This window comes from Myxocyprinus asiaticus, chromosome 44 (genome assembly GCF_019703515.2).
Source record: "Myxocyprinus asiaticus isolate MX2 ecotype Aquarium Trade chromosome 44, UBuf_Myxa_2, whole genome shotgun sequence".
Taxonomy (NCBI): domain Eukaryota; kingdom Metazoa; phylum Chordata; class Actinopteri; order Cypriniformes; family Catostomidae; genus Myxocyprinus; species Myxocyprinus asiaticus.
This window is the reverse complement of record NC_059387.1, coordinates 6,531,936-6,558,237: the sequence shown is the minus strand read 5'-3', so window position 1 is coordinate 6,558,237 and position 26,302 is coordinate 6,531,936. Positions and strand designations below refer to the sequence as shown.

At 38.9% G+C, this 26,302-nt stretch overlaps 1 protein-coding gene across 2 annotated transcripts in view; it reads left to right on the top strand.

Moving 5' to 3' along the window:
• Window positions 1-26,302, top strand: part of LOC127434681 (divergent protein kinase domain 2A-like) — a 60,463-nt gene that overhangs the window by 14,874 nt on the left and 19,287 nt on the right. Inside the window, exon 2 of one of the 2 annotated variants that reach the window (XM_051687592.1) lies at window positions 2,485-3,360. The exons of the other annotated variant lie outside the window; for it this stretch is intronic. Within the exon in view, the coding sequence (XP_051543552.1) occupies window positions 2,707-3,360 (654 nt within the window). The 5' untranslated portion in view covers window positions 2,485-2,706. The remainder of the gene's footprint in view (window positions 1-2,484; window positions 3,361-26,302) is intronic. 2 annotated transcript variants of the gene reach the window in all.

The following is a 26,302-nucleotide window of genomic DNA, read 5'->3' as shown; positions in this document are numbered from 1 at the left end:
GAAATCTTAGTCTATGCATACTATGTGATTTTATGTAAATTCTGCCAACTCCAACTTGCCCAAAATCTGCAGACTGGAGCGGACAAACACTCAGCCTGACTGCAAATCAGGGGTAAAATTGGTGTTAAAGTCACGTAGAATAACACAGCCTTAAGTAAAGCATCTTATTGGTATCTGGTGGACACAAACCTAAACCATCCCAATTGTACAGACCTTCTGTTCACATTCACAACCCACTTTACCTCCATAATCAGATGTGTTATTGATTGAAACAGGATATTTCATTATAAAAATTTAGGGCAAGTCTTGATTTTATACATCAGAAATAAATTGGATTGGTTGGAATAAGTGATTTGTGATGTCAGCAGAAAAGGAAAATCATTCAGTTCCTTGTTTGTATTGTTGGTGTGGGTTGGTGGAATCAAATTCATTTTAGAGATTATTCCAAGACAATGCATGCATGACCACAAGCATGGCATTTCACCATGTGGCCTCCATTTGAGGGGAAAAAAAGAAAGAAAGAAAGAAAGAGGAACGAGTGTCAAACTTTACCTTTACATGTTTAAAACATCACTGTTGGTTGGGGGATTTGCAGGAACTATTTCTCAGGCTGAGGTGAGTTGTAAAGTCTGGTATAAATTCTTTCTTTCACATCCTCCCCAGCAGCTCACATCTCACTAAGCCAATTAAAATGCACAGAAATTCATCAGCATGCTTGCTAATCACACTGACTTGTCTACTAATGAGCAGAGTCCTTGAAAGCCATTGCTTTTAATAGGCATGGTGTAATGAGCTTTAATTGAAAATGGCCCATTTGCATCGTAAGCGGCCTTATAAAGAAGTTGGTGCTAAATATCTGATTTCCTGCATGGAAACTGAGACATGGGTGGTAAATCTTGTTTTACTGTAGTATAAATAGTGATGTGTGTGGTACAGTGTCTAGTACAGATTCAAATAAGATTCAGTAGCAGCGTAGAAAACACTGGTGTGGTGTGACTTGAGGATTACGACAGCACCTCTCAAACACAGGTGTCTTGCGCATCATTTGAATGACTGTTTATTTGCTTTGACAGAGTATCAGTGACACTCTTACGTCAGGTGCAATCACACAATGCTCTGTAAAGCGTTGTTTCTCCTCCCCACATCACCTTGGTGATACCAGGCTTTTTTAATTAGAAAACTTCAAAGAGACATAAACGTACTAGGGCAACTCTGATCAAAGGTTAAACTACGCTCTGCACAACTTTCCTCGTAATATACAGAGGATCTCTTCCGTTTGAAAGTAGAATGAGTCTCACTTGATTTGCAGGTGGTGGAAGAAAATCACAGCGTTTGTTGTCTCATACTGTAGCAGTATGATAAACTCTGGTTTCTGTAAGATACTGTTTCAGAGAGGTCGTTAATATCTGTCAGAGTAATGTTTGGTAATACATTTTTACATTTTTCTTTTGTAGGGCACTCAGTTTTTCTCTCAGTTTTTAACTTTATTTTTATCTGTGGTTAGGAGTTATTCCGGGTGAAATGTTAGCCAGCACAGTCTGGTACGGAGTGTCTCGACATTTATTGGTCTGGGCAGAAATCCATCTCATTACAGTTCGGAACACAGTGCATTTGCTCAAATGACCAGAATATTTCCAATTTGTTAAACATTTTAAAGCAACACAAAAAATGGCTTTTGCTTTGTAGAGGTGTTTCTTGGGACAAAAGGTTTCAAATTCAGGTCTAGAGAAATGGAAAGTATGTGTTCAAATAAAATGCATGTGAATCGTAAACAATTTAACGATCCTGATTCCTCTAAATGGTTCCAATTCGATTAACGGCTCCATTATTGACTTTTTAGAGGCATAAATTAAATCCAGTAATTGGTCCTATACTATATATACAAATTCTGAACCAACCAAAAAATTTGATGAGGACAACATTACATAACACAAGAGTTCTTGGTTCATTTCTAGTTGGACATGACAGAAGTCGTATTCCAGGTCAGTTTGATTAATTCAGTAACTACTTTGAATCAAAGTGTTTTGATTCAATAAAACAAACTAAACAAACAAACGAGCCATTCATTTGGGAAAAAACTACACTGTTTGCATTGTATGTTTCGCACTGTAGATTCATAAGAACCAGCTCATAAAAGTTGTTTGTTTGGGAACTGGACTACACTGGTCGCTCTGTTTGTTTTGTGCTGTAGATTCAAAAGAACTGGCTCATAAGATACAATTGTTCAGAAATCGGAATATACTGGTTTCGCTGTGTGTTTCGTACTGTAGATTCAGTGCTGCAACAACTAATCGATCAAATCGATAACAGTCGATAATGAAAGTCATTGACAACTAATTGACAATGAATATGAACCGGTTCTCAGTTCCCAAATAGTTTGTAAATTTGTCTGTAATTGGAAAATGGCATGTTCTTTGTTCCATGTTTCAACCCTGGTAATGGGTTTGGTGTAATATTTTTTTCTTTCCTTGTGCTTCTTTGCAGGCCACCTTTAATGTGCATCTGCAAAGCACGCTACAGAGCCATGGCTATGAGGATGTCTTAGCCCAGCGAGCACTCTGCAAGGGATGACTCTGTCAGCTTTTCCCCCTTTGGGAACTTCAGGTAATGAGTCAGCATCAGTGATGGAGATCCATTGAGTCCTGTCCCTGATTCTACACTGCCCTTTCCCCCTTTACCCCTGCCCTGCCCGGCAAGTGCACGAACATGCTGCGCTACCTCCCTCTCAAACTCGGCCGTTTGTACCGGTGTTTGAAGCTTCTATTCATCGTGGGCCTCTTTGTTATCTTGCTGATGAACACGCAGAACCTCTTTGCCTCTTTCCAAAAGAACGAACTTACCGACCGACGATTCATCAATCTCAACAAGTGCCCGGCCTGCTTTGGCACCAGTTGGTGTCGTAAGTTTATGAATGGACAAATATCCTTCGAGACATGGGGTCGCCTTCGCTTCCTTGATGTCTTCAATGTGAAAAACGTGTTCTTTGCCCAATACGGGGAGCCTCGTGAGGGTACACGGAGGATCGTACTCAAGCGATTGGGTTCTAATCAAGAGCTTACTGATATTGACCAGAAGATTTGCAAGAGGGCAACGGGGCGTCCTCGTTGTGATCTCATCCAGGCCATGTACAAGACCGAGTTTGCCCGACTCAATGGGGACGTCAGACTCTTAACTCCAGACGTTGTTGAAGGCTGGTCAGACCTTGTTCATTGTCCGTCCCAAAGACTGCTGGACAGAATAGTCAGGAGGTACGCAGAGACAAAGGACTCTGGAAGCTTCCTGCTCAAGAACCTCAAAGATACAGAAAGGATGCAGCTCTTGATGACATTGGCTTTCAACCCAGAGCCCCTAGTGCTTCAGGTATGTTTTGCCCAAGTCTACATTCTCATTTCTCTCTGACAGACACCCTCTGTCTGGAATAAAAGCCAGATCATAATGTATGCTCTTGATTTGCCCTTGATAATTCCACCAGCAGAATAGAACCTGTCAGTTTTGTGGGCTGTAAATAGGTTAAAAATCTGCTGTTGTATATTATAGGGTGTGCTACTTTCCCTGCCTGTCTTTTTCCATTCTTGGCTACATTAAATTTGTAAGTCGCAGTTCTTGAGTTTGAAGTCTTGCCTCTGTAATCTTGGAGGACCTCAACTGGAAAGTGTTTAATTGCAGCCTTATAGTCCATGCTGATGGATTTGTCTTGCCGTGATGCATAAGTTTGAATTATTTACCACTGCAGACTGTTAATGGTCATTAAATTTTTATCTCTTAAACTGCACTTATCACCTTAAGAGCTTGAAGATATCACGGAAGCTGCCTTGTGGAAAAGGCTAGTTTACTAATAACCCAGTTATAACAGATGTCACTGATACTGTAGTTTTTTATCTTTAATATCTGAGTTTGTAAATTATCACCTGACATACCATACTACCTACTATGTTCACGTGGCATTGATAATAAGCGTCACTCTATGGACAATTTCTGATACTGATTTGCAATTGGATGATCGTTGCCAATTTCACCGTCATTGACTGTGGCTGGTAAAGGCCCAGATCAACAAAGGAACAACAGCTCTGTGAAGACATTCAGTGTCTCGCTGACCTCTACTCTATCACTCAAGGTCCAGACACCCTCAGGCATTTGCTAGACAAAGGGGCGATCAAGCCAATCTATAAAATCTGATTAGTTGTGTGTGTGGTCCCTGTCATTCAGCTCCCTCCCCTTTGTCTCTTTATTTGTTTCTCGCTCTCTCTTGCTTCTTCTGCAGTACCCCTCTTCCTGTTCTCCAGATAATTCCATTAAGTTCGTAATGCCATTGCATATCAGCATATAATTCCGACCCCAGCCCACCTCAAGGACCCCATTTCCTTCGTCTATATGTAGTTTTGCCCAACATTATTCTGTTTGAGTTGTTCCTGCATGTTTTCCAGCACTCATAAATAGTTCATTTTACACTGAACTTGTGAACCATGGGGGATCCTTCCCCTCCTGGGAGAACTCTGGATAATCTGAACTCTCTGAGCAACAGAGGAGCTTTCAGGGGCCCCTGAAGGGTGGCTGAGTGCCTTCGGCTGTTCCTTGCACAAGAAACACTGTAATGTTGAAAGAAGAGGAGGAAACCAGTGGTTGTGCTCCAGCTAATAAAGAACTGATGGTATCTATGGCAAATGTATACCAAACTGGAGAAGATATTATGCTGCTTTGTGAAGTTGGAATTGTCAAAAGAGAAGCTATTTTTCCTTATGAAAAATACTGTGGTGGTACGATGGTACATTGATGGAATCAGATGATAATACCATTGTACTTTTATGTATACACCTGTTTTCATTGTTTAACCTGGATTTCGCCATGGAAACAGCCATAGAAGCTGGCATGCCATTAAAAACAAACAAACTTTAAAATATATATTGGTACTGAAGGTTTTTCATATCCGTGTACAGTGTTAGGGAGGCAACTAGTAGGTGAAGTGTGTACATTTTTTCTATGTTAAAATGACTACTTCTGTCCATTCATAGATTGATTCCCCCAGAAAGTTTAAATATGGTAGTGCTTTCAAAACACTGGGGGCTACCTGTTTGAAAACAGTCTCTTTTTTTCAGTTCCATTTGTTGTAGCTAGTGGTACATAAATTGCAAACTTCACCTTTACATTTGTAGCGTTTTGTATTTGTACATTTGTCAACTTTTAGTTTGTCACTCCCCAACACTATTCATACTGTTCACATGGTAATATGAGCTTCTTCATAGAACACCATGAAATTACCATCACCTTGTTCAGTCAACACAAATCATGGTGCTTCAAGTCATGTAGAGAGCCATTTTTACCATAGCAATGACGTCCAGAAATAACGATAAACATGCAATGCATTTAAGACCTTTGTTTTAAAAGGGGCCAAAGTCCTGATATGAAATGCTAAAGCCAACCATTGTGTTCACTTTCAACAAACCCTATAATTTTCAATCAGCCAGAATTTAACCATTAAATGATGGTAAATGCTGACAGAATTTCAGTTTTTGGCCGAAGTAATGCTTCCCTTTTTTATCCCCTTTGCTGAATACAGTTTCTGTGAGCACAGAGGTTTGAAGAGATTGTGTGACCCACATTCTCTTCAGAGATGGTTATTAATTCACAATCTCTGAGCCACGTTTCTTGCATTTTATCTTCTGTCTGTGAAGCTATGATGCATGAGGTCATGTTCAATAGCTGTCGAGACTGGTTTAGATGACCTTGCTCAAATTCAGCCAGGAGCAAGTTACTTTGTTAACAGCCCTGGCGTTAGCATAGGCTCTGCCTGCTCAGCCAGCTTGACAGCGTGACATGACAGGCCTGTGGTGTTTATGCACTCAAGGGTACATCGCTCGTCTACATACTGCAGCAGTCGCTTGTTGAAACACTCCTTCCTCCACCTGACATAATTTGTGAGTTCAACTGGAGATAAAATGGCAAATTCTACTTTTGAAAGCTCCCTCTGGATTGTGGAGTCAAATGAGGCCCAGATTTTCTTTTTTGAGCGATAGAGCATAAATAAAAATAGCATGAAAGAGATTATTTCAAACACAGCCAGTCACTGCAAGTGACGTTTAGGGGACTGCATTTTTGTTTTAGGGTAATATTTAAAGCAGTACTACACTAATACATGGCCATATGTAATTAATGACCTTAGTTTTTGATTAAGTGCATTCACAAGGTTGTTCCTACAGACCAAATTTTACCATGTTTTGCTTACCTTGTTAGCTTTAATATTGACATTTGCCCCAAAAGTTATTTGGACACTTTAGCCACAATTATATGGGTATGAATATCATTGCAGTAGATACTGTATATAATAGACTGAAAGTCTGCATGTTTTGTTTTGTTTTATGTAAACTGTTTGGAAAAAATCTAGCTCCCCTGATGCAAGTTATAAGTTCATGAGCTGTTAGTTTCATGAAATGGCTAGCAGTTTGAAGCCTTGAAATGGCAGCTCATTATATTACTCTGAAGTAGGGGTGGGTGATATACCGGTAGACATGATAAACCGGTAGAAATTTGCCAACATACATTTGGATTATCGTCTCTATCACGGTAACACAAAATTGCTACATGAGAAATGGGGTTCCACATGTTTGTGAGAGTTCAAGGAAACTTGTTTGTTGACAAGTAAATCCCAGACAGTAAGTATACACTTTAAATATATACTTTAAAGTATACTCCGTTTGGGCGTTAATTCTACATAAGGTGTGCTACCTCTTTTCAGTGAAATTTTGCCAATTTCATCATCTTCAGAGGACGTTTGTCTCCACTGAAAGACTTTCTTGCGACGTGCCACACTTCTGCTCAGTAGGTGGCTGTAATACACTATAAGCTGGGTTGCCAACGGCCAATAAACATCACAAGAAGAAGAAACACTTTCTTGCCTGTGACTGCGCTATGAATCGTGAAATTGATTTTAACTAAATAGTACATAAATTAACAGCAATGGTGTTGATGTTAGAGTTGCTGTTGTGTTCAGTCGATAGCAGTATTGCATTGTCAGTTTGGTACACAATGATATCATATTAGCCTGATAGCTAGATAGTGGCTACCGAGACTCATTGCCGGTTTCCATGACAGCAGGGCGAGGTAGCCACTAGCCTGCTAATACTTACTAACTGGCTGATTTCATGACTGTAATTCAGTTAGCTAGTTGTGTGTATAACCAGAGGCTATTTAGCAGAGACGGGCCTCATCTATTAAAATGAATGAGAGAAATTGGAATGCCCAACCATGGAGCTCTAAGCACCCAACGGTCAACGGATGTAGAAAGGAAGTCCCACCTTACAGAAGTAAAAGAGCCAATCACCTTTTTGAGACAGATATTTCCTGTCAATCAACTTGAGAATGCACATGTGCATTAGCTATACAAGCTGGGGAAATTGCATTTTTTTAATGTAATACAAAATAAAGATGCACAGTTTATGATACCAGTAGGGTTACCACCCGTCCTTTAAAAAACAGGATCGTCCTATTTCTAAAGATGAAAAGTTGAGTCTCGTATCGAGTCACAGCGAATTTGTTCAAGATTGTTAATTTAACCTTGATATTTATTGTAAATGTTGCCTAATGTCGTTAAGGGACTGTCTAAAAAGTCCAAACATTGTGCTAAAATGTTCTAATACTGTCGCTGGTGTGAAAAGGGACCATCTGAAAAGTCCACACAAGCGACAACTGCCATCGCAAGAACCCCCCCTGCCAACAACTTTAGAGAGAGTGTCCTTTATTCTACAGCTCCAAAAGTGGCAACCCTAGATATCAGTGTTGTCAGATGTTACTGCTGATTTGAAACATGTTATTTAAACGGAAGCTTGGCAAGCAGTTTTGGAGATTTCGGTGTTCCCCCATTCAAGTTGATAGGAGCTGCACTGTCATGACTGGAAATAGCCTCCCGGGAGCGTTCCAAAGATGGCCGCCAGTGGACTGACTTGTTAGAAAGACTTTAGTATAACTTTGCTGAACTACTTGTGTTTTTAGTGACTTGTACCTGATCTGATCATCTAGATGTAGAACATAGGCTACATATTGAAAATAACTCAAATGTTTATCATTGATATTGAATTTTTTGTTCTCCAATAAATAACGCTATCGTTTTAGTGCCCAGCCCTACTTCAAACTATGACATAATATTAATTTATTTCAGATATTACAAATGTCTTCCATTGTTAGCAACAGGGTAATTCCATGCAAATATCATACATGCCATCAGTGGCGTATACCACAAATCTTGTACCACCCTTCAAAATATGCTAAACAATAAACTATATATTTTGTTAAATTTACTTATTTTGATCTCTTGGACTCATAAGCAGTGTTAACCATCATGCAAACAACCATGCATGACATGTGCCCCAGATGCCAGGGGGGCCCCCGGTCAGACAGTGAAACGTTTAGGAAATAAATTGAATACAATTCTTGTAAAAGGCATGTTTACACAGCCTTTTTAGAGGCATAATGGCAATCCAATAATTTATCCTAACTTTATATTAAATACACATTTTATTTAATAAAATGTGATTACATACAGTATTTCATTCTTCCATTTTATTCTTTTTAAAATTCCTCTAATTGCACCTCAGTAAGATTAAAGGTGCAATATGTAATATATTTTCTGTACTAAAACATAAATTTATCATAATATGTTATCAGAGATTTAGGAAACATGCTGTTGAAATACTGGTTTCACCGAAAACAATGCTACAGCCAGTATATTCTACTTTGAAATGTCCATTCCGGGCCATAATTTCTGATTGTGTTTTGGCCTGTGTGATCCCACCCACTGCCCATTTCCCCATAGTATTTCGCCACCCCGGGTTGCCAGATTTGAAACAAGTTAACAGGCAAACACAGCACGCTGCAGCCATGGAAGCCAGCAATACATCTAGCTAACATTGACAGAAAATCCACATGAGCTGGTTTATAATTAGCAAACAATAAAAACATTGCAAACGTATACATTAGCTGATCAACTTACAATGTAAAGCTTGTCGCTTGCCATTGTCAGTTTGCTCGTTCAACCCGTGTGAGCTTCGGGGGGTGGGGGGGAGGGAACTCTCTCCAATGTCAATGTTACATATTGCTTCTTTAAGTTAGTGTTTTTGATTCATTAAAAAGAGCCAGCTCATAAAAGTAATTTGTTCAGGAACCGCACTACACTGGTCATGCTGTATGTTTTTGATTTACTTAAAAGAACCAGCTTAGTCACTTGTTTCAGGAATCAGACCACATGGATCGCACTCTGTTTCCTGCTGTAGATTCAAAATAACCGGCTCGTTTTAGTCATTCTCTCAGGAATTGGACTACACAAGTCACACTGCATGTTTTTAATTCACTATGAAAAAAAAAAAAAAACGGCATCTAAGAGTCATTAGTTCGGGAATCTGACTACACTGGCCGTGTTGTGTTTTACAATTCAGAAGAACCGACTCATAAGAGTCATTCTTTCAGGAATCAGACTACACTGATTGCACTGCATGTTTTTGGGGGTATTTACACTTGGTCACTTCATGTGTTTTTACTGATCGGATTGCTATCCGATTGAATAAGCACATTCCATTTACACTTGGCCAAATCAATGTGTCCCCAACAATTGAATATAAATCCAATCTTCGATTCCTGTGCTAAATGCAACTAAAACTGAGTTTACTTCCATGATTATGCTAATGCCGGCACTTAATTTAAAAGGTGTGATTTATTATTTGATTCCAAGTGACTTTGCCCAGTGCGCATGTGTCTGTGTGTGTGTGTGTGTGCACGCTGTGTATTTTTCCCCTCAGTTCTTGTTGTATGACGCATCATGCACATGAGCTGCACTTATTGTCAGTGTTTAGTTTTAGCTTCGTCAGCGATCTACATAAAAAATAAATGAAGAAAAGTTCTGTCTCTCCTAAAATTTGCATCGGTTTTATAATTTTTTATTATTTATTGTGCAACACGAGCCCTATGCAAATACTCGGTAGCAGCTGTGATGTTTTACATTTTCCTTATGCTGACATAGACATTGAAGTGTTGCTATAATTATGACTCTTCATGTGCTCTTTAAACATTTACATTTAGAGAACATATTGATGTATTGTGTATTCCCTTAAATTGATTCCTTAAATTTTATTTAGGTGTCTTAAAAAGGTCTTAAGAAAAGTCTTACATTTAGCTTAATAAAGCCTGCAGAAACCCTGAATCTAGTAGACACCTGATGGTTAAAGGTCTGGGTTTTCAACACAAATTAAGATTTTCTCTCATACTGGCTGACCTATAAAGTGGAGGGTTATATGATCCACTGACTCCAAACGTGAGGCTTTTATCCAGATGGCCCCAGAGGAGCTGTCATGGCAGTCACTTTGGATAAGAATCGCCTGCTAAAATGATGAGCAATCACAATGACACGTGTGCATTACAGTTAGTTATGCCCATCCACTTACTACTACCCATTGCTTACATCTTATGTATTCTCAGATGTTGTAGACAAATTTCCAAATGTCAAGAATGGTGGATGAGCATACAGAACTAAAACTTCATCTCTTTGTTTATCTCCCCCTTTCTTCCTTCATGTCTTCCACAGCTGGTGGATTGGTGGTCTTTAGTCTGGGACGGGATGCAGAGAGAGTTTTCGGGGGAGGGTTGGAGAAAAGCCTGCCAAGCCGTAGAATTAGCTGGACACCCTGCAGGGATGAGCGTTCTCTGTGGACTGACTAGATTTTAAACTTTAATGGCCAAGCAAAATGCCAGACGGGGGCTGTTCTGCTTTCACGCCTGCATGGAGGAGAGTAGGTCAATGATGGGCAGGGTTCCCACATGTCCTGGAAAACCTGGAATTTTGCAGTGCAGTTTTCCAGTCATGGAAAAGTCATGGAAAATTAGAAAAATACCTAAATGTCCTGGAAAATAATTATTTGTCATGGAAAATATTTCAGTATGATATTTCAGTTTGACTGTGTTTCTAGCAAGGTTTCCATTACATGTACAAAAACATGGTAATGATTGGGACTCAGAATAGAAGTCAAATACACAAATTTGTGTTGTTTTGTCACTGTTATGGGCGTTTACACCTTCATCATTGATTACAGCAGCAGCCAATCGTGTGCTTGGAAATCGCGGCCCAACCGAGGCAGATCGCTTGATTGGTTACAGCTACGTCCAACCGCGTGCTTGGCTACAGCAGTGCCTGCGCAGTGAGAAGCGGCATTCATGAAACTTCTCATTCATAAACAAACTGAATGACCTGGTACATGTACCGACTGAATGAGAGGGGCATGTTGTTTGTTTACTTCAGCATCTGTATGTGAGTCTACCTTGTTCATTACGGAGAGAAAAGGGCGGAAGAGCTATTAATGTGCAAAAGTGACTGATGTTTATACATGTTGAGGGGCTTTCACATGACTTGTGTGTGTGTGTGTGTGTGTGTGTGTGTGTGTGTATATATATATATATATATATATATATATATATATATATATATATATATATATATATATCTTACATAATATATTGAAGTCTATGAGGTGATGCGTCAGCGCAACCTCGGCTCTAACATCACACCAGTGAATGAAAAAAACACATGTTTTGCCTCACAAATGATGTCTTTATCTGGAGGTGAGAAACTACGTCAAAGACACACACAGAAACGTCAAAATAAAAGCTTGATTAAAATGGATTCATTGGGCGAATAAATGTCCTGGAAATTTGGTTTTAGGGAAAAGGGCTTATGTTTAGTTTGTTCTCTGCAGCCCTTTAAATTGGCTTATAAGACTGTGGAATAAGTGTTTCACAGTCATTGAGAGGAGGTTTTCTGACACCTTTTTTTTTTTTTATCATTGTTTCGTCACTCACTCGGTTTGGACTAAAACTAGGTGCTTTTCCTGACATGTTTATGGATCTAAGGGATTGACTATGAGAGAAAATGTGGAGAATTTCACCCCGTCAGAGTGTTTTACATGACAAAGGTGGTTAGATATGGATACAGATGAAACACTGCTAATTACTAATGTCTGTAATCATGCCGTTTAAGCTTTAATTTAGGGCTGCAACTAACAAGTATTTTGGTAATTAAAGCTACACTATGTAACTTTTGTTTTTGTTTAAAAAATAACAAAATGTTATTAATGAGAGAGTGCAACAAAAACCCATCTTCCAAACTTTATCCAAATACACTTTGATAAACCTATAATAATGATATTATGTTATAAATATTTTAGAGCTGTCGGGACAGATTTCGCAGGAATTTGCATACATATGTCATTCGCCTGTGCGTGTTGACGTCATATCCATACACTGAGAAAATAAGATCCGGCTACTGTAGCGCATGTGTGGGAAGCTGAAAGTTTGTTTTCACAACGAACAAGAAAAATTGACCATGGATCATTCAAAATGGCAAACCTCTGGGGAATCACCGGTTGTTAAAACAAAGAAACCCCGGAGAGAGCAGAGTCTACATGCAAAAAGGGAAAGTGAAAGAGTTTGTAAAAAAACCCGAATCAACGTCGGCTTGGCTTTTCAGAGGTGGCGACAACTCCGAGATCTGAAAAGATTTAAAAGCGACCCAGAGATGTTGACCCTTGGTTGGTAACAATGACAATCTATAAATTAGTTACTACCGTGGTCTATTTGGCCAGAATATCCTGCAGTTATAAATACTTTACAATGTTTGACCTTATCAGACTATCAAGCATTGTGTCACAAATGTTAACAAATGTTGCCTAACTTTTGTAACGTCATTTATTTCAAAACATCAATGATTCCAATATTCAAAACAACAGCATAAGATATGGCATTTTTCTGCTCAGATGACATGTTTTCAGATATCCTTTCATAATTTATTTGTCCATTCACTCTGATAAGATGTCCTTTATTCATGTGTACACCGGTGCCTCGAACCACATTCATCCGCGCAGAGAAGCAGAGCCGAACCACAACCAAAACAGTGTTATTCCGCAAGACGCATGCAGTTTTATTTTTTAACTGCTAGAGGGCCAAAAGTTGCATAGTGTAGCTTTAATTTATTTCCTCAATTCATTGGATAAAAAGCCACATTTACTTCCTGTATTTGTCCAGCATTCTTGTATTTTTTTTTCCACATATTATTCCACATCCCTTTGCTTACTCAGTGCTCTTCAACAATGTGCAAATTGAAGGCCATTAATCAAAGGAATTAAGTAATGCTGCCTTCATGCTATCATAATTATCCTAGTCCTATTTCAGAAGTCTTAAAGGAATATTCTGGGTTCCATACAAGTTAAGCTCAATCAACAGCATTTGTGGCATAACGTTGATTACCACAAAAATTAATTTAGATTTGTCCCTGCTTTTCTTAAAAGCAAAAAATGCAATGGAAGTGAATGGGGGCCAAGTTTTGAACAATAAAATACTCACTATTTCAAAATTATAGCCACAAGATATAAACAAAATGCGTGTTAACATGATTTTAGTGTGATAAAATCACTTGCCAACCTTCTCTGTGTAAAGTTATAGCCAATTTTATAACTTCGTTGCCATGATGATGTAATGTCAACAAACCCTAAAATGCCTGAAAAAATGACAACTGTACAGCTCAAATAATATACATGCTTTTAAAAAAATTATTAGCTTTACATTTCTGCCTTTAAACCCTCCAGAAATTGTCCACATTCCCTTCCATTGTAAGTGCCTCACTGTAAACTTGATTTTTGCCTTTTTTTAAAAACAAGGAGGGACTATTGGAAAGATATTTTTGTTGTAATCAATATTGTGCCACAAATACTGTCAATTGACCTTAACTTGTATTGAAGTGATTTGTTGTCTGAAACATTGAGGACAGCAGTTTTATTCTTGCATATTTATTTGAGAACTCTTATTTTGACTCTGTAAAATATGTTTCTCCACATATAGAAGATAATGGAATTTTGGTCAAATGCGTGCCATTATAATTGTGTAAAAAATGTGCAATATGCATCAAACGGTTACTGATATACATAAATTTTTAGGAAACGGCAAGTGATAATAGCTAGAGGTCGACCAATAGTGGATTTTGCCGATACGATAACTAGGTTGGTGGAAAAGGCCAGTAAGGATTAATCTATTTTAGTTTTGAAAATCGATTTATAGAATGTTAACAATGTTTCTTAGTCTTTCCTTATTATGATGGGTACAGACATAGATGCTACAAAAGTCAAAAATGAATAAAATCCCAGATGCAGTTTATTCTTCAGTTCTTCAAAATCCTAATAATAACCAGAAAAATATTTAGTGCAAAACATGGGACTAATGTAGGAATATGGTTTATTATTATTCACCAGATATGAAGTTGGAGACACCATCATGTACTGTATGTGTTGACGGGCTATTAGCAACTCTCGCCATATATTTTTTCAGATAACTGATGGCTCCAAAAAGCAACTATCGGTACCGATTAATCAGTAAAACCGATATATCAGTTTACCTCTAATAATAACAAGGCATTCACTACAGAAACCATAAGCTCCTCCGCCATGTTGAAAGTATATTTCTTCTCCCAACTAGGAAACTGGTATAAAAATGACCTTCAATTTTCCCAGTTGTAATTACAACTTGAGGGGGCATTTGTGTGCAACGTCCGAGTATGAAACTAATTTTTACGATAATTCTATAAGCATGTGAAGGCAACGTAAATCATCATTTGCTTGTCTTCAAGTCATTCCAAAAAAACTTTTTTACTAAAATAAATTTTATTCGGTGACCACATTAATTCTGTGGCTGATCCAGTTCAGAAAAACACAGAGCGCTAACAAGTACATCTTCTTAATGATGTTCATGCCTTGCTGTTAAATTAAATATCACATCATACTTCAAGCCATTTCACCTTTTGACATTTTACCTGTATTTGCATTTCAAAGGGAATAATTAAAAGGCATGTAAGTCACGTATCACAGGACCTTTCTTTTCTTCGGTACACACTCTCTAATCATATCTGGCTAATTTAAATATACAGGAATATCTCCTAAAAGACAATCACAGATAACATAGGCTCTTTGGAGTCTACATCCAGTAAACCAGCACTACTACTTGTTTAATTGCATGTGTATACAACTTTATCACAACCCTAACGGTCATGTTGGAGAAATACATTTTTGTTTTTACTCACCAGACTTTTGATGACATGAAAGCGTAATGCAACTGAAAAAGATATGAAGCAAACCGAGAAAGGGTCCTCTTCATATATAGGCTATGACACGCAATATAGTATGCAATATTAGATATTTTATTTTATATTTCGTCTTATCATTTTAATCACATTTTACCTTTTTAAAAATGTATACATTTCACATTGTCAATTTATATGATGTGATGACAAAACATTCACAAGGTTGGAACATTATTGAGATTTGGCTGATGATTAACTGTCAAACAAATAATTGTGATTAAGATGATTAATTGTCATACAAACTGTCAATATGTGTGCTTCATGCACACAACTAAGTCCTTAATACAAATTTTGCTTGGGTCATACAATAAGATAAGGGTTTGTGATTTCCTTTTCAGGCTTCAAAAATGTATGAATGACAATCAAATATAAAAGTATACATTTAATTTACAAATAATTTAAATACAATATTGAGAATGAAAATATATCTAAATAACTTACATATATATTTTTTGTCAGATTTTGTCTGGGTCTATTTTATGTTTTTTTTTTTGTTTGTTTTTTTTTTGGAACTAAGCCAACCTGTATAGCTATTATATTATATTGTATTATATTATATTATAACAGGTTCGAGGAATGAGGAAGCGGGAGATTGCGAATCCAACTCAAAGGTAAATTTATTCACACAAAAAATCAAGTTCGCTTGACTGCGTAATGGTAAAGCTTCAGACAAACACTCAAACAATATATCTAATGGGAGTGGCAGCTGCCAACACACTTGTAGCTTCAGCTGGACTCCCCCCCCCCCCCCACTCTGAGGTCTGGCCCCTTTTATTTGCCCCGTCTCTTACTGCGAACAAAGAAACAGCAATTACCAGCAATTCATCTCAGGTGAAAACCCTTAACGCTTCCTTTCTCCCCAGACGAATGCTCGACCACACCCTCGCCACCACATTATATTATATTATATTGTATTGTATTATATTATATTATATTTGATTATATTATGTTATGTTATTATATTATATTATGCAATAGTAAAATATGAATTCTTCACTTTCACACATTATTTTAAGGCCCTCAGATTAACTCACAAGCTCTTATTTTACATGAAGAAATACTTAGAAATTCTGTTTCTTGCATTTTATCATCTCCACAGAAATAGCGTAGGTGGGCATCTTAACAATGTGTCAATGAACCCGCAATGACCACAGACATTCGCCATTACACAGTTTTTAAAGTAAAGTGAAACTGGAGTGCTTTGCGTTCACTATTAAATTAAGAACTACATACCTCATTTATATTTTCGTGGGAGTTTAACGTGAGCCTCTAGAGACGGTGCACATCGGAATGCTTGAGAAGCAGTTCATCTTCACGCGCTCTCAAGGGAGCTGCTCTGGTGACATCCACGGTGCGGTTCCATGAGATTCACAACTCAATCACTGGTGAGTGAAATGTTAATATTTACAAGGCAAGCCCTTCACTATTACTATTGCTCATACTTCAGATGAGAGGTTTGAACAAACACCGAACCCTATGTATTCCACTTTGCTTTGTAACTAATCTCGTTTGTGCTATGATCATTAATGACACTTCAGATACCGTACAGCCACTCAGAATACATTAGCAACACCCTACTCTAACTGGTTCCTTTTCATAGGAACTCGAGCTGCCTATTCGCTATGGGACACCATTTGAGTGTCACGTGGTCTGAAGCCCTTATACAATCACGGCAATTTATTGGCTGATGGTGCTTAAGCGACGCCCCTAGGGAGCTACGTCACGGGCTCCATAAAGGCGCTCACTTTCACGACATTGAGTCAAATTTTATGTTCTTCAGTGCATGATTTTGACCAAGCCTGTGTTTGTTTCAAGCAACTCACGTCAAAGCGAGTATTATTAATTCTCCCTTTTGAGTGGCGAAAATGTAAGGACATCATTTATACAGTGTAAATTTCAGAGCAATTTTAAATTGGGTTTTTCCAAACATTATAAGGGTCCGATGGGGACAGCGGCACTTTTCGAGGCTCACAATTTCTCACCACGAGGCGTTATCCCCACTTGTTCCAGTTCCTTGGCCTCAAGATTTGGAACTCCATGTGCATGAGCCGTTTGGGATTTCGGCTTTATGTCTGCGAAGATTGGAGTGCGAATGGACATCGGATTGTTCCTCGTATTTGTCGCCCTCCCTCTGAGCGAAAGCATGAGTCTCGTCGGACATTCTCAGAGGCCTAGCTCGGTGGCCATTTTTTGATGTACAAATCATGCGAAAGAGATACCATGCACGTCTTGAACCATCGCCATTAAAAACGCTGTGTGAGAGAATTTGTCGTAGAAAGGGTACAAATTGGCTCCTTTGTCCCTATTGTCTTTTTCTGTGTCGTTCTGGGAGAATGCACATGGATATGACAATGGAGGAGCGGCCTCTGCCTTTCTCTCCCCTCCCCATTCGAAGCGAACTGCTCATGGCGGAAGGGATCATGCGTGTACTGGTGAGCCCATGCATGATCATGATAGTGTCTAACCCATTTTTCAGTATGCCAATTTAGCCCATAATTTACGCTGGCGAACGTGAAGTGAATATTTTCAGCTCGAGTTTTGCTTCTGCTTCCATGACCAAGGGTCTCTGGGGCACGCATAATATAACTCAGTGTACAACAAAAATAGGTCTGATGGGCTTGATGTGTAACAAAGTATGAATCCCCATTCAGTGAACAAAATTGGACCGTATAAACATATCCGTTTCTCTCCTGTTTGCCCTTTGGTCAGTATCGGGATGAGTTCGCCATAATACATGCCTTAAACATCCGACAACAAAAATATGGTTCAGTTTCCTCCCCGCAGCTTGCTAGGAAGCAAACATTTTTAAAAAAATGCTTCCCGAATTCAGCCTCTGTCTCCATGACCAAGGATCTCAAGACATACATAACAGAATTCGATATTCATCAAGCACAAGTGTACACAAAACACACATTGAACATACGCACCACACATTGTCCCCCCATAAAGAATGCTGGGGCCGTTGTGGTGAACCTGCTTGCTCTCAGTTCCCTCCACGTTCACACATTCTTCCCCGTTCTATGCTAGGGAAGATGGTTTATCTGGCATTCGCTGCTGTAAATACATTCAGAATGACCGCTTTTTATAATCGCTTGATCAAATTTGGCCTCTGTCTCCATGACCAAAGGTTTCAAGACATGCATAACAGAATTCGATGTTCATCAAGCACAAGTGTACACAAAACACAGTGCTGTGTTGCTGGGGCCGTTGTGGTGAACCAGTTTTCTCAAATAAACATTCCCCCCAATGTACATACACTTTTCCCCGTTCACAATACTAGGGAAAAGGTTTATTCTGTCAGTGTCCTTGCTGTAGATACATTTCAGGGAGCTCATCATTTATGCCTAAATACAATAAAGGCAAAACATTATCAAATTCCCTTCAACCAGCCACAGTATTGAAGGAGCGAAGGCTTCCCTCCGCTGTGCCGCTGGTTCTGGGGCTGTTGACAAAAGTAAACCATGCACGCCATCTAGTGGTTACAGGTTGCGCTGCAGGCAAGAGCCATGCATTAATGCCCTTCTGTTGGCTTGGCAGGAGATGAATGGTGTTTTGAACTGGGTACTTCAAACGATAAAGCATGATTATGTCATTAAATTCAGGTGGCTTGTGTCCCATTCTGGATTTGAGACCTTTGAATTTCACTCTAATGAAATGTCAATTCAGAATGCTGATGCAGAAACAATGTCACAAGTGCAGCCGGAGGACTGGTTTGTGACACTAGATTTAAAGGACGCTTATAAAAAAAAAAAAAAAAATCCTTATTCATATTGCGCCGAAGCACAGGCGTTTTCTCAGATTCGCTTTTGGGGGCAAAGCGTACCAATTTTGCGTCCTTTTGTTCGGACTTGCACTGGCACCATGCATTTTCAAAAAATGCTTGGATACAGCATTGACACCCTTGGGGCTTCAAGGCATCCACGTTTTGAATTGTCTCGACAATTGTTTGGTGTTAGCCCATGCGGAGACTTTGGCTGCCCAGCATCGATATGTCGTTCTCAGCCATTTGAGCAATCTAGGGCTGAGTGTAAACCTAGACAAGAGTGTTCTGTTGCCAGGGCAAGTCACATTCTACTGTGGGTATGGGACAATGTGCTGTCTCTACGAGCCATACATGTTCCGGGCCGGTTGAATTTGGGGGCGGATCTTCTGCCCAGACAGGGCTTGCTTGGTGCCTGGAGAGTGGATATTACATCCTCAGATTATGGAACAAATATAGAGAAGGTTCGGTAGAGCGGAAGTGGACCTGTTCGCTTTGAGTGAGATGTTGCACTGTCCCCTCTGGTTTTCCCTCTCGCCCCTGGCATTGATGCGTTGGCCGCTATCTACTTATATAATTATTATATAAAAAACCACAGTCCTTTAGATTTGCATATGATTCGTACATAAAATTGTAGGGAATATTAATAAAGCAACAACACTGGAAAAGAGAAAAACATTCACTGCCCTTTTCTGGATAGCTTAATACACCCTTTAAAACTGAACACAAAATTAGGATGAGAAATTGCTCATTTTAATTTACAGACCCAAAGTCTGATAGCATTATATCAGAAACATATTAATGTTTCAAGTCTACAGTATAATCATTCCATGGAAACAACTGAAAAACAATTATGAATTTCACTTTTTCCTGCAATATTTTTCCTGGTACCAGTCCATGTTTTCATCATTGCCATAAACGACTCGAACAAACTTTAAAGTTGAAAAGATTGTGGTTTTCTGGGTCGGTTGTATCACTCGGGTCCGGTTTAAACTAAAAGCGCAAATTTACGCGTATTCAAGTTTCCGTGCCAACGCACATATGTTTTATCACTTGTAGAGGCATGTTTGATGACTTGTTTAAAGTAAATAAAGGTAATTTAGAATTGAAATTTTTTAAGGCATTATTTGAAGATGTTCAATGACATATGTGCTAACAGAGAGATATTTGTGATAACGAAGGTCTGGTAGGCCTGATTTTCTAACAGCAGTTGTAAACCAGTCCAAAGTAAACAGCTAGATTTTATATACAAAAACACAACAATACAATCATATAATTTCAGATGTGTACATTGCTAATCATTTGATAGTTTAATAAATCTTGGCCCATAGTCTATATTTCCCGCAGAGGGGAACCTCAGCTCATGTGGGCAAAGGGGCAGTTGCTCGGGCCACTGTGGCTACCCCATATGTACATGCTTGGAACCAAGTATACTACAGAGAAATGTAATGTCGGAGCGGGAATGCGAATGCTTTTTTACTGGTGAGCGTGAGCGATACTTGGGTGGAGTGTCCGCTTGGACCGTGAGCGGTTGAGCGGAGTGCACACACATGGAGAGGGTTATTGAGCGGAGTGTCACACCACTCCGCTTCACTCACATGCTCTGGTTGGCGCATCAGTGGACAACAGCGTGTTTTTACAAGGTTCTACCAATCAGTCTGCTGCACGGGGCAGCATGTGGAAGCTATGGGTATGGCCCCCCAACAGGGCACTCTTTTGAATGATGGGTTATCCCCCACTGTGGTTGATACCATTCTAAATGCTAGAACTCCATCAATTAGGAGGCTTTATATGTTCAGCTGGTGTATTTTTGCTTCTTGGTGTACTGTGTAAGGTGAAAATCCAGTTCACTGCCCGGTCAGTACAGTGCTGGAATTTTTGCAGGAGCGTCTCGGGGCCGGGGTTGCCCCGGCAATGCTTAAAGTCTATGTTGCCACTATAGCGGCTGAGCATGCGCTGATCAATGGTGTCTCTGTCAGTAGACATTCTCTTGTCTTTCGTTATGCAGGCTTTGACCTTTTCTTCCCATCCGCGTTCCTTTATGGGATTTATCTGTTGTTTTGGAGGCGCTCTCGGGTGCTCCATTCAAGCCCTTGGCAACAGTCACTGATAAGATTTTGACTCTTAAAACAGCCTTGCTAGTGGCATTGGCATTATATAGAAGAGTTGGTGATTTTCATGCCCTGTCGATCAATCCCTTATGTATGGATTTTGTGCCAGGGTGTTCATGGGGTTAAGACCTCATTTGCACTATTTAACCAAAATTATTTCGACATCATTTTGCTCACAGACTATTAATTTTCAGGCATTCTATCCTCCCCCATTTGAGTCGGATACATTGCCACCTACATTTGTTAGATTTTATAATCTGGATGAGGGTTTGACGCTTTAGCTCGCTTGTGCGCAGCTATATGCTTGACACACAGGCGTAGACAGTTGGCAGCTACTGTTCGCATGGCATGAATGTATATTCATAGCGAATACACTGCTCAATTTCCTACAAAAGGGAACATCTCGGTCATGTGGAACGTAACCCTTGTTCCCTGAGTGGGAACGAGACGCTGCGTAGCTGGCCATACTCTCTAGCAGCTGCATAGGCTCGTGCATTCCTGCAGAAAATCTTAATCGGTGGCACAAAAGCGAGCGCCTTTATGGAGCCCGTGATGTAGCTCCCTAGGGACGTCACTTAAGCGCCATCAACGAATTAATTGCCGTGATTGTATAAGAGTTTCAGACCACGTGACGCTCAGAAGGTGTCCCAAAGTGAATATGCAGGGAACCAGAGTTACATTCCACGTAACAGAGACGTTTTCTTTGTTTTTGTGTCCATTCCCACAAACACACTAAAAGAGCTCCCATGTGTGGCCGTTTTGAATGGCACGGCATTGTAAAAAGTTCCAGGTTTACTCTGTTCATCCTTTCCTTTGGAGGAAAGCTATTTGTCTGAGCCTGTGTTTTATTTTCTGCAGGGTGTCATGCCTCCCTGCAGATCCACTGGCACACCATTGCTTTCTTTTTTCTCTTTATTCCATAGTTTCTCCTTTTTATCTAGTCTGTCTTGCCCTTTAGAAGGTTCATTCTTGTTATTTGAGAATTACACATTCATAGAGCAATAATAAACAATTACCTTCTTTAGGTATCATGTAAGCCACAAATATTTCATTTTTTCCTTGAAAAAATGCTTCCTCTCATTATAACTTGAAAGTATTGTTCACCCAAAATGGAAAATTCTGTAATAACTGATGCACCCTCATGTCGTTCAAAACTTGCAAGACTTCCTTACGCTAAACACAAAAACAGATGTTTTAATGAATATAAAAGGCTTATTTTAATTTTTTTACTATGGCATTTTAAAGCTTAAAAAATTATCCAAAATATAATTAAAGTAGTCCATGCAACTTGTGTGTCATATTGCAAGTCTTCTGACTGCAAATGATAGGTTTTGGTGAGAATTGAACCAAATTGTAAGTAATTTTTCAAATAAATTTGCGAAGTCCGTTGTGCATTCATAAGTGCAAGAGATAAACTCGTTCACAGTGGAACATGTGTTAATGTTAGAACTTGCGTTGTTTAAAGCTTTAAAGTGAGTTAGGTAGTTAAACCCACATCTTTCAAAGCTTTATAATAGGTGTGGGTGAGAAACAGATCAATGTTTAAGTCCTTTTTTTTACTATAAATTCTCCTCCTTGCCCAGTAGGTGAGGATGTACACAAACAATGTGAATCTGCAAAAACACAAGAAGAATGTGAAAGTGGAAATTTTATAGTAAAAAAAAAAAAAGGACTTACTGTAAATATTGAACTGTTTCTCACCCACACCTATCATATCACTTCTGAAGACATTAATTAAACCACTAGAGTCATATGGATTACTTTTTTGTTGCCTTTATGTGTGTTTTGGACCATCAGAGTTCTTGTAACCATTCACTTGCTTTGTATGAACCTACAGAGATTCTTCCAAAAAAATGTATTTGTGTTCTGCAGAAGAAAGAAAGTCGTACACATCTGGGATGATATGAGGGTGAGTAAATGATGAGAGAATATTCATTTTTGGGTGAACTATCCCTTTAAACATTTCCTTTTGTGCTTTACATAAAAAAGAAAGTTCTTCAACAAAAGGTCTAAATAATGAAGGTGCACCAGGAAGCACAATGAGAAGTTTAACTTTAGTTAACTTTAGTATTCAACAAATCTTGTCAGATCTAGTGACTCAATCCACTTTGATTAACAGCATACTTCGGTATTGAGGTGAATGCTGAGTGTCTGCCTTCAGCCGAACACAAGCCTTTCAAAGTGTACTTCAATTGACTATGCGCATAGACAGGCATTTGGCACATGCGCGCTACGACTGCTGTGAGTTTCTGAATTATTTCTCTGAGTAACTGAATTATTTCTCTTCAGGTGTTTAGACCTATAAAGATGTCTTTATAGTCCTTCAGACTCGAGTTATACAATTACATGTATCTCCTGACCTCTTCACACACGTTTTCTTGACATGCACATCGACAGTTGCTGTTTCCACCTTTGTCTCCTGTTGTTTAGCTGTGATTACATCTTCTAGTGCTTCTTTGTGACTGCAATGACTCGAATGTGAGTGTTGCCACCTTGTGAACATACTAATTAGTGCAAATAATTCCATGCGCATTCTGTGCATTGAGAGATGCGTAGTTACAAAAAAACTGCCAGAAACCATGATCAACATTATTAGTGGATTTCAGGAAAAACAGTTGCTACAAATGCATTAAATATGGCCCCTTTAAAGATAAACTACAATGAAAGAAGAAGGGTAATTGTTATTGTGCACCATAAGAATGGAAATTTCACACTAATCAATGTGAGAGTTCACTGTATCACTTCAGGCGGACTTGTGCTCCCTCAGCACTTCTGAATGCCACTGAATTAACAAATGTGCTCTTTCTCTCTCTCTCTCTCTCTCTCTCGCCACCCAAGTGCCTTTTCTTAATATTAAAGTTTATTCAATGTTAAGTGAGACCCCAGTTTCAAATTGATTTAGCCTCTTCTCACGCCTCATTGGTAATGTTAATAACTGCTGCATACAGGATTAGTTTTAAGTGCACTGAAGCACCGTGAAAAAATCAAAATAATAAAATTGTATGTTATAAAATTTTGCATTATACAATTGCTACTTCCGACTTTTAATTCTAATCGGATAAGCCACTTTTTTAACTGTTGTGAAAAAGCCTATATTTGCATACCTTCGATCAGACATTGTTGTATTCTGTATTAGTGTGCCAAGTTGCGGTGTAACTTTTCCATGAACAACTAAACATTATGTGCAATACACCCTATAAGACTATGAAAACAACATGGTCATACTGGAAGTCGGCATGTTTTTTCCAAGAGGTCCGGTACTCTAGAATCGGCCTCATTTTGTCGACTCACTGACATTCGCCATTTCCTATGAGACATGATTGCATTAACTTAAGCATGTTTAGATGCTTAAGTTAAACTACTGTTTCAGATTTCACTGTGAGATCAGAGTTTTGTGACTGTCAGTCTATGTCTACCAGTTTTGAAGCCATTTATATGATATTGTACTCCAAAAAGTTGACAAAAATAACTTTTAGCAGATATACACATTTACAATTTACATTCTTTCATTTCCAGGACAACATACCAAATTGTAAAAATTATCTGTATCTTTGTTGCCTTCACATGTAAATAATGTATTGCAGTCCAGTCCACTGCAAGCCAAGTGAAAAAAATCTACTCAAAATGGTATAGCTATAGGGCTTTACTGGTTGTTTAGATCAGTGTTACTATCAGATATAATTGGTAATTATTTCTTTAGTTATTAATTAATATTTAAATTAATTAATCGAATCTAACTTATTAAGACCTCATATGGGGCTCCAGTAAATGTAGTGCACTACGTTTAGGAGCGGGTTTGGTTATTAGCAATAATTAATAATTATCAAAGATAATTGTTAATTAATAAAATCAATAGAACATTGATGAGAATTAATGTTAGCTTTTTCTAATCCTTTAAATCAACAATTATCAAAGATAATCGTTAGTTGTTAACATCTATGAAACATTAATTAAAATTAACACTAGCTTATTGATCATTCAAATTCAACAATCATCAAAGATAATTATCAATTATCAAAAATCAATAGAATATCAATATGGATTAACATTGATGGAGCACCACCCTGGAATCAGGGACTAATAACCAGACAGTATAACAGTCTCAATATTAGATTGTTTTCTTAGGAAAATCGACATCCGAAGAATATCGATTTTCGGAAAAAAAAACAATGAATGAAGGCTTGAATCCGAGCACTGACATCCCGTCAGCATGACACAGGTGTATGCAAAACAAACCAAAACACTTCTCTTTGTAATATAACAAAGTTTATTTATGCAGTAATATCAATTAATAATTAATACAATGCAGTCAATAAACTTCCGACTTACAACTACAAACTAAACAGTGATATGGTTAGATATGGAAATCAAAATAATTCTATAACACATGAGGGTGTGTGTGTGTGAGAACGAGTGTGTGTGTGTGTGTGTGTAAGGAGGGATGCACAGAATGGCGGACGTGACTCTCGTGGATAGTATGTCACGCGAGACTTCCAGCCAGAGAATATGGCCGCGAATGTGGGCAGAGAGAAACCAGTCAATGGCGTCTACTAGTTACCGCGTGTATCCGCTTGTACGATAGCCTAGGGACAAAGCTGAGCTTTATCACGAAGTTATCTACTAGCCAAAAATGTGTCCAAGAATGTTTGTGAGGGATCGCATGCGCGTGTCTGGTTAGTACGAGAGAGAGAGAGAATAAAGTGACGGCCCCAAAGCCGATTTCGCGATCGTGGGAGAGAAAGCAGCTGTTAGTTTATCACTCAGAGACGCAGTGGACGGCTCGTAAACCATCCCGTGGTCTTTGATTCTTTAATGGATAAACTCAGTTTGCCGGTCTCACCCGCGATGGCAGAAATGCACAACAGCCCAGTGTGGTTGGACTACAATACAGCAAATCAAATATGTGATAATTAATACCCTGAGTATTAATAATGAGCGGACATGGTGGTCCGTAAACTATACAAGCAATAACCTTGATACACAAGAATAACACATTATAATATTCTATCTCTGCCCAGACGTAAACCTCTTACTTGAATCACATGAGGATGCAGAATGTGTGTTCATCCGTCCTTTAACTCAGACTCGGTTCCTCAAGGCTTGGGTGATGACGGGAGGCCGTTTCCTCGCTCTGTCGGCGGGCGGTACGGCTGCTGATTCTTGGCGGTCTCTTTCGGATCCGTTAGAGTGTTCGGTGGAACACAAAGTAATCTCAACTTGTCCAGCGAGATGGAGATTGTATGGCCACAGTTTCAAGTCGGACGTTACTTCCTT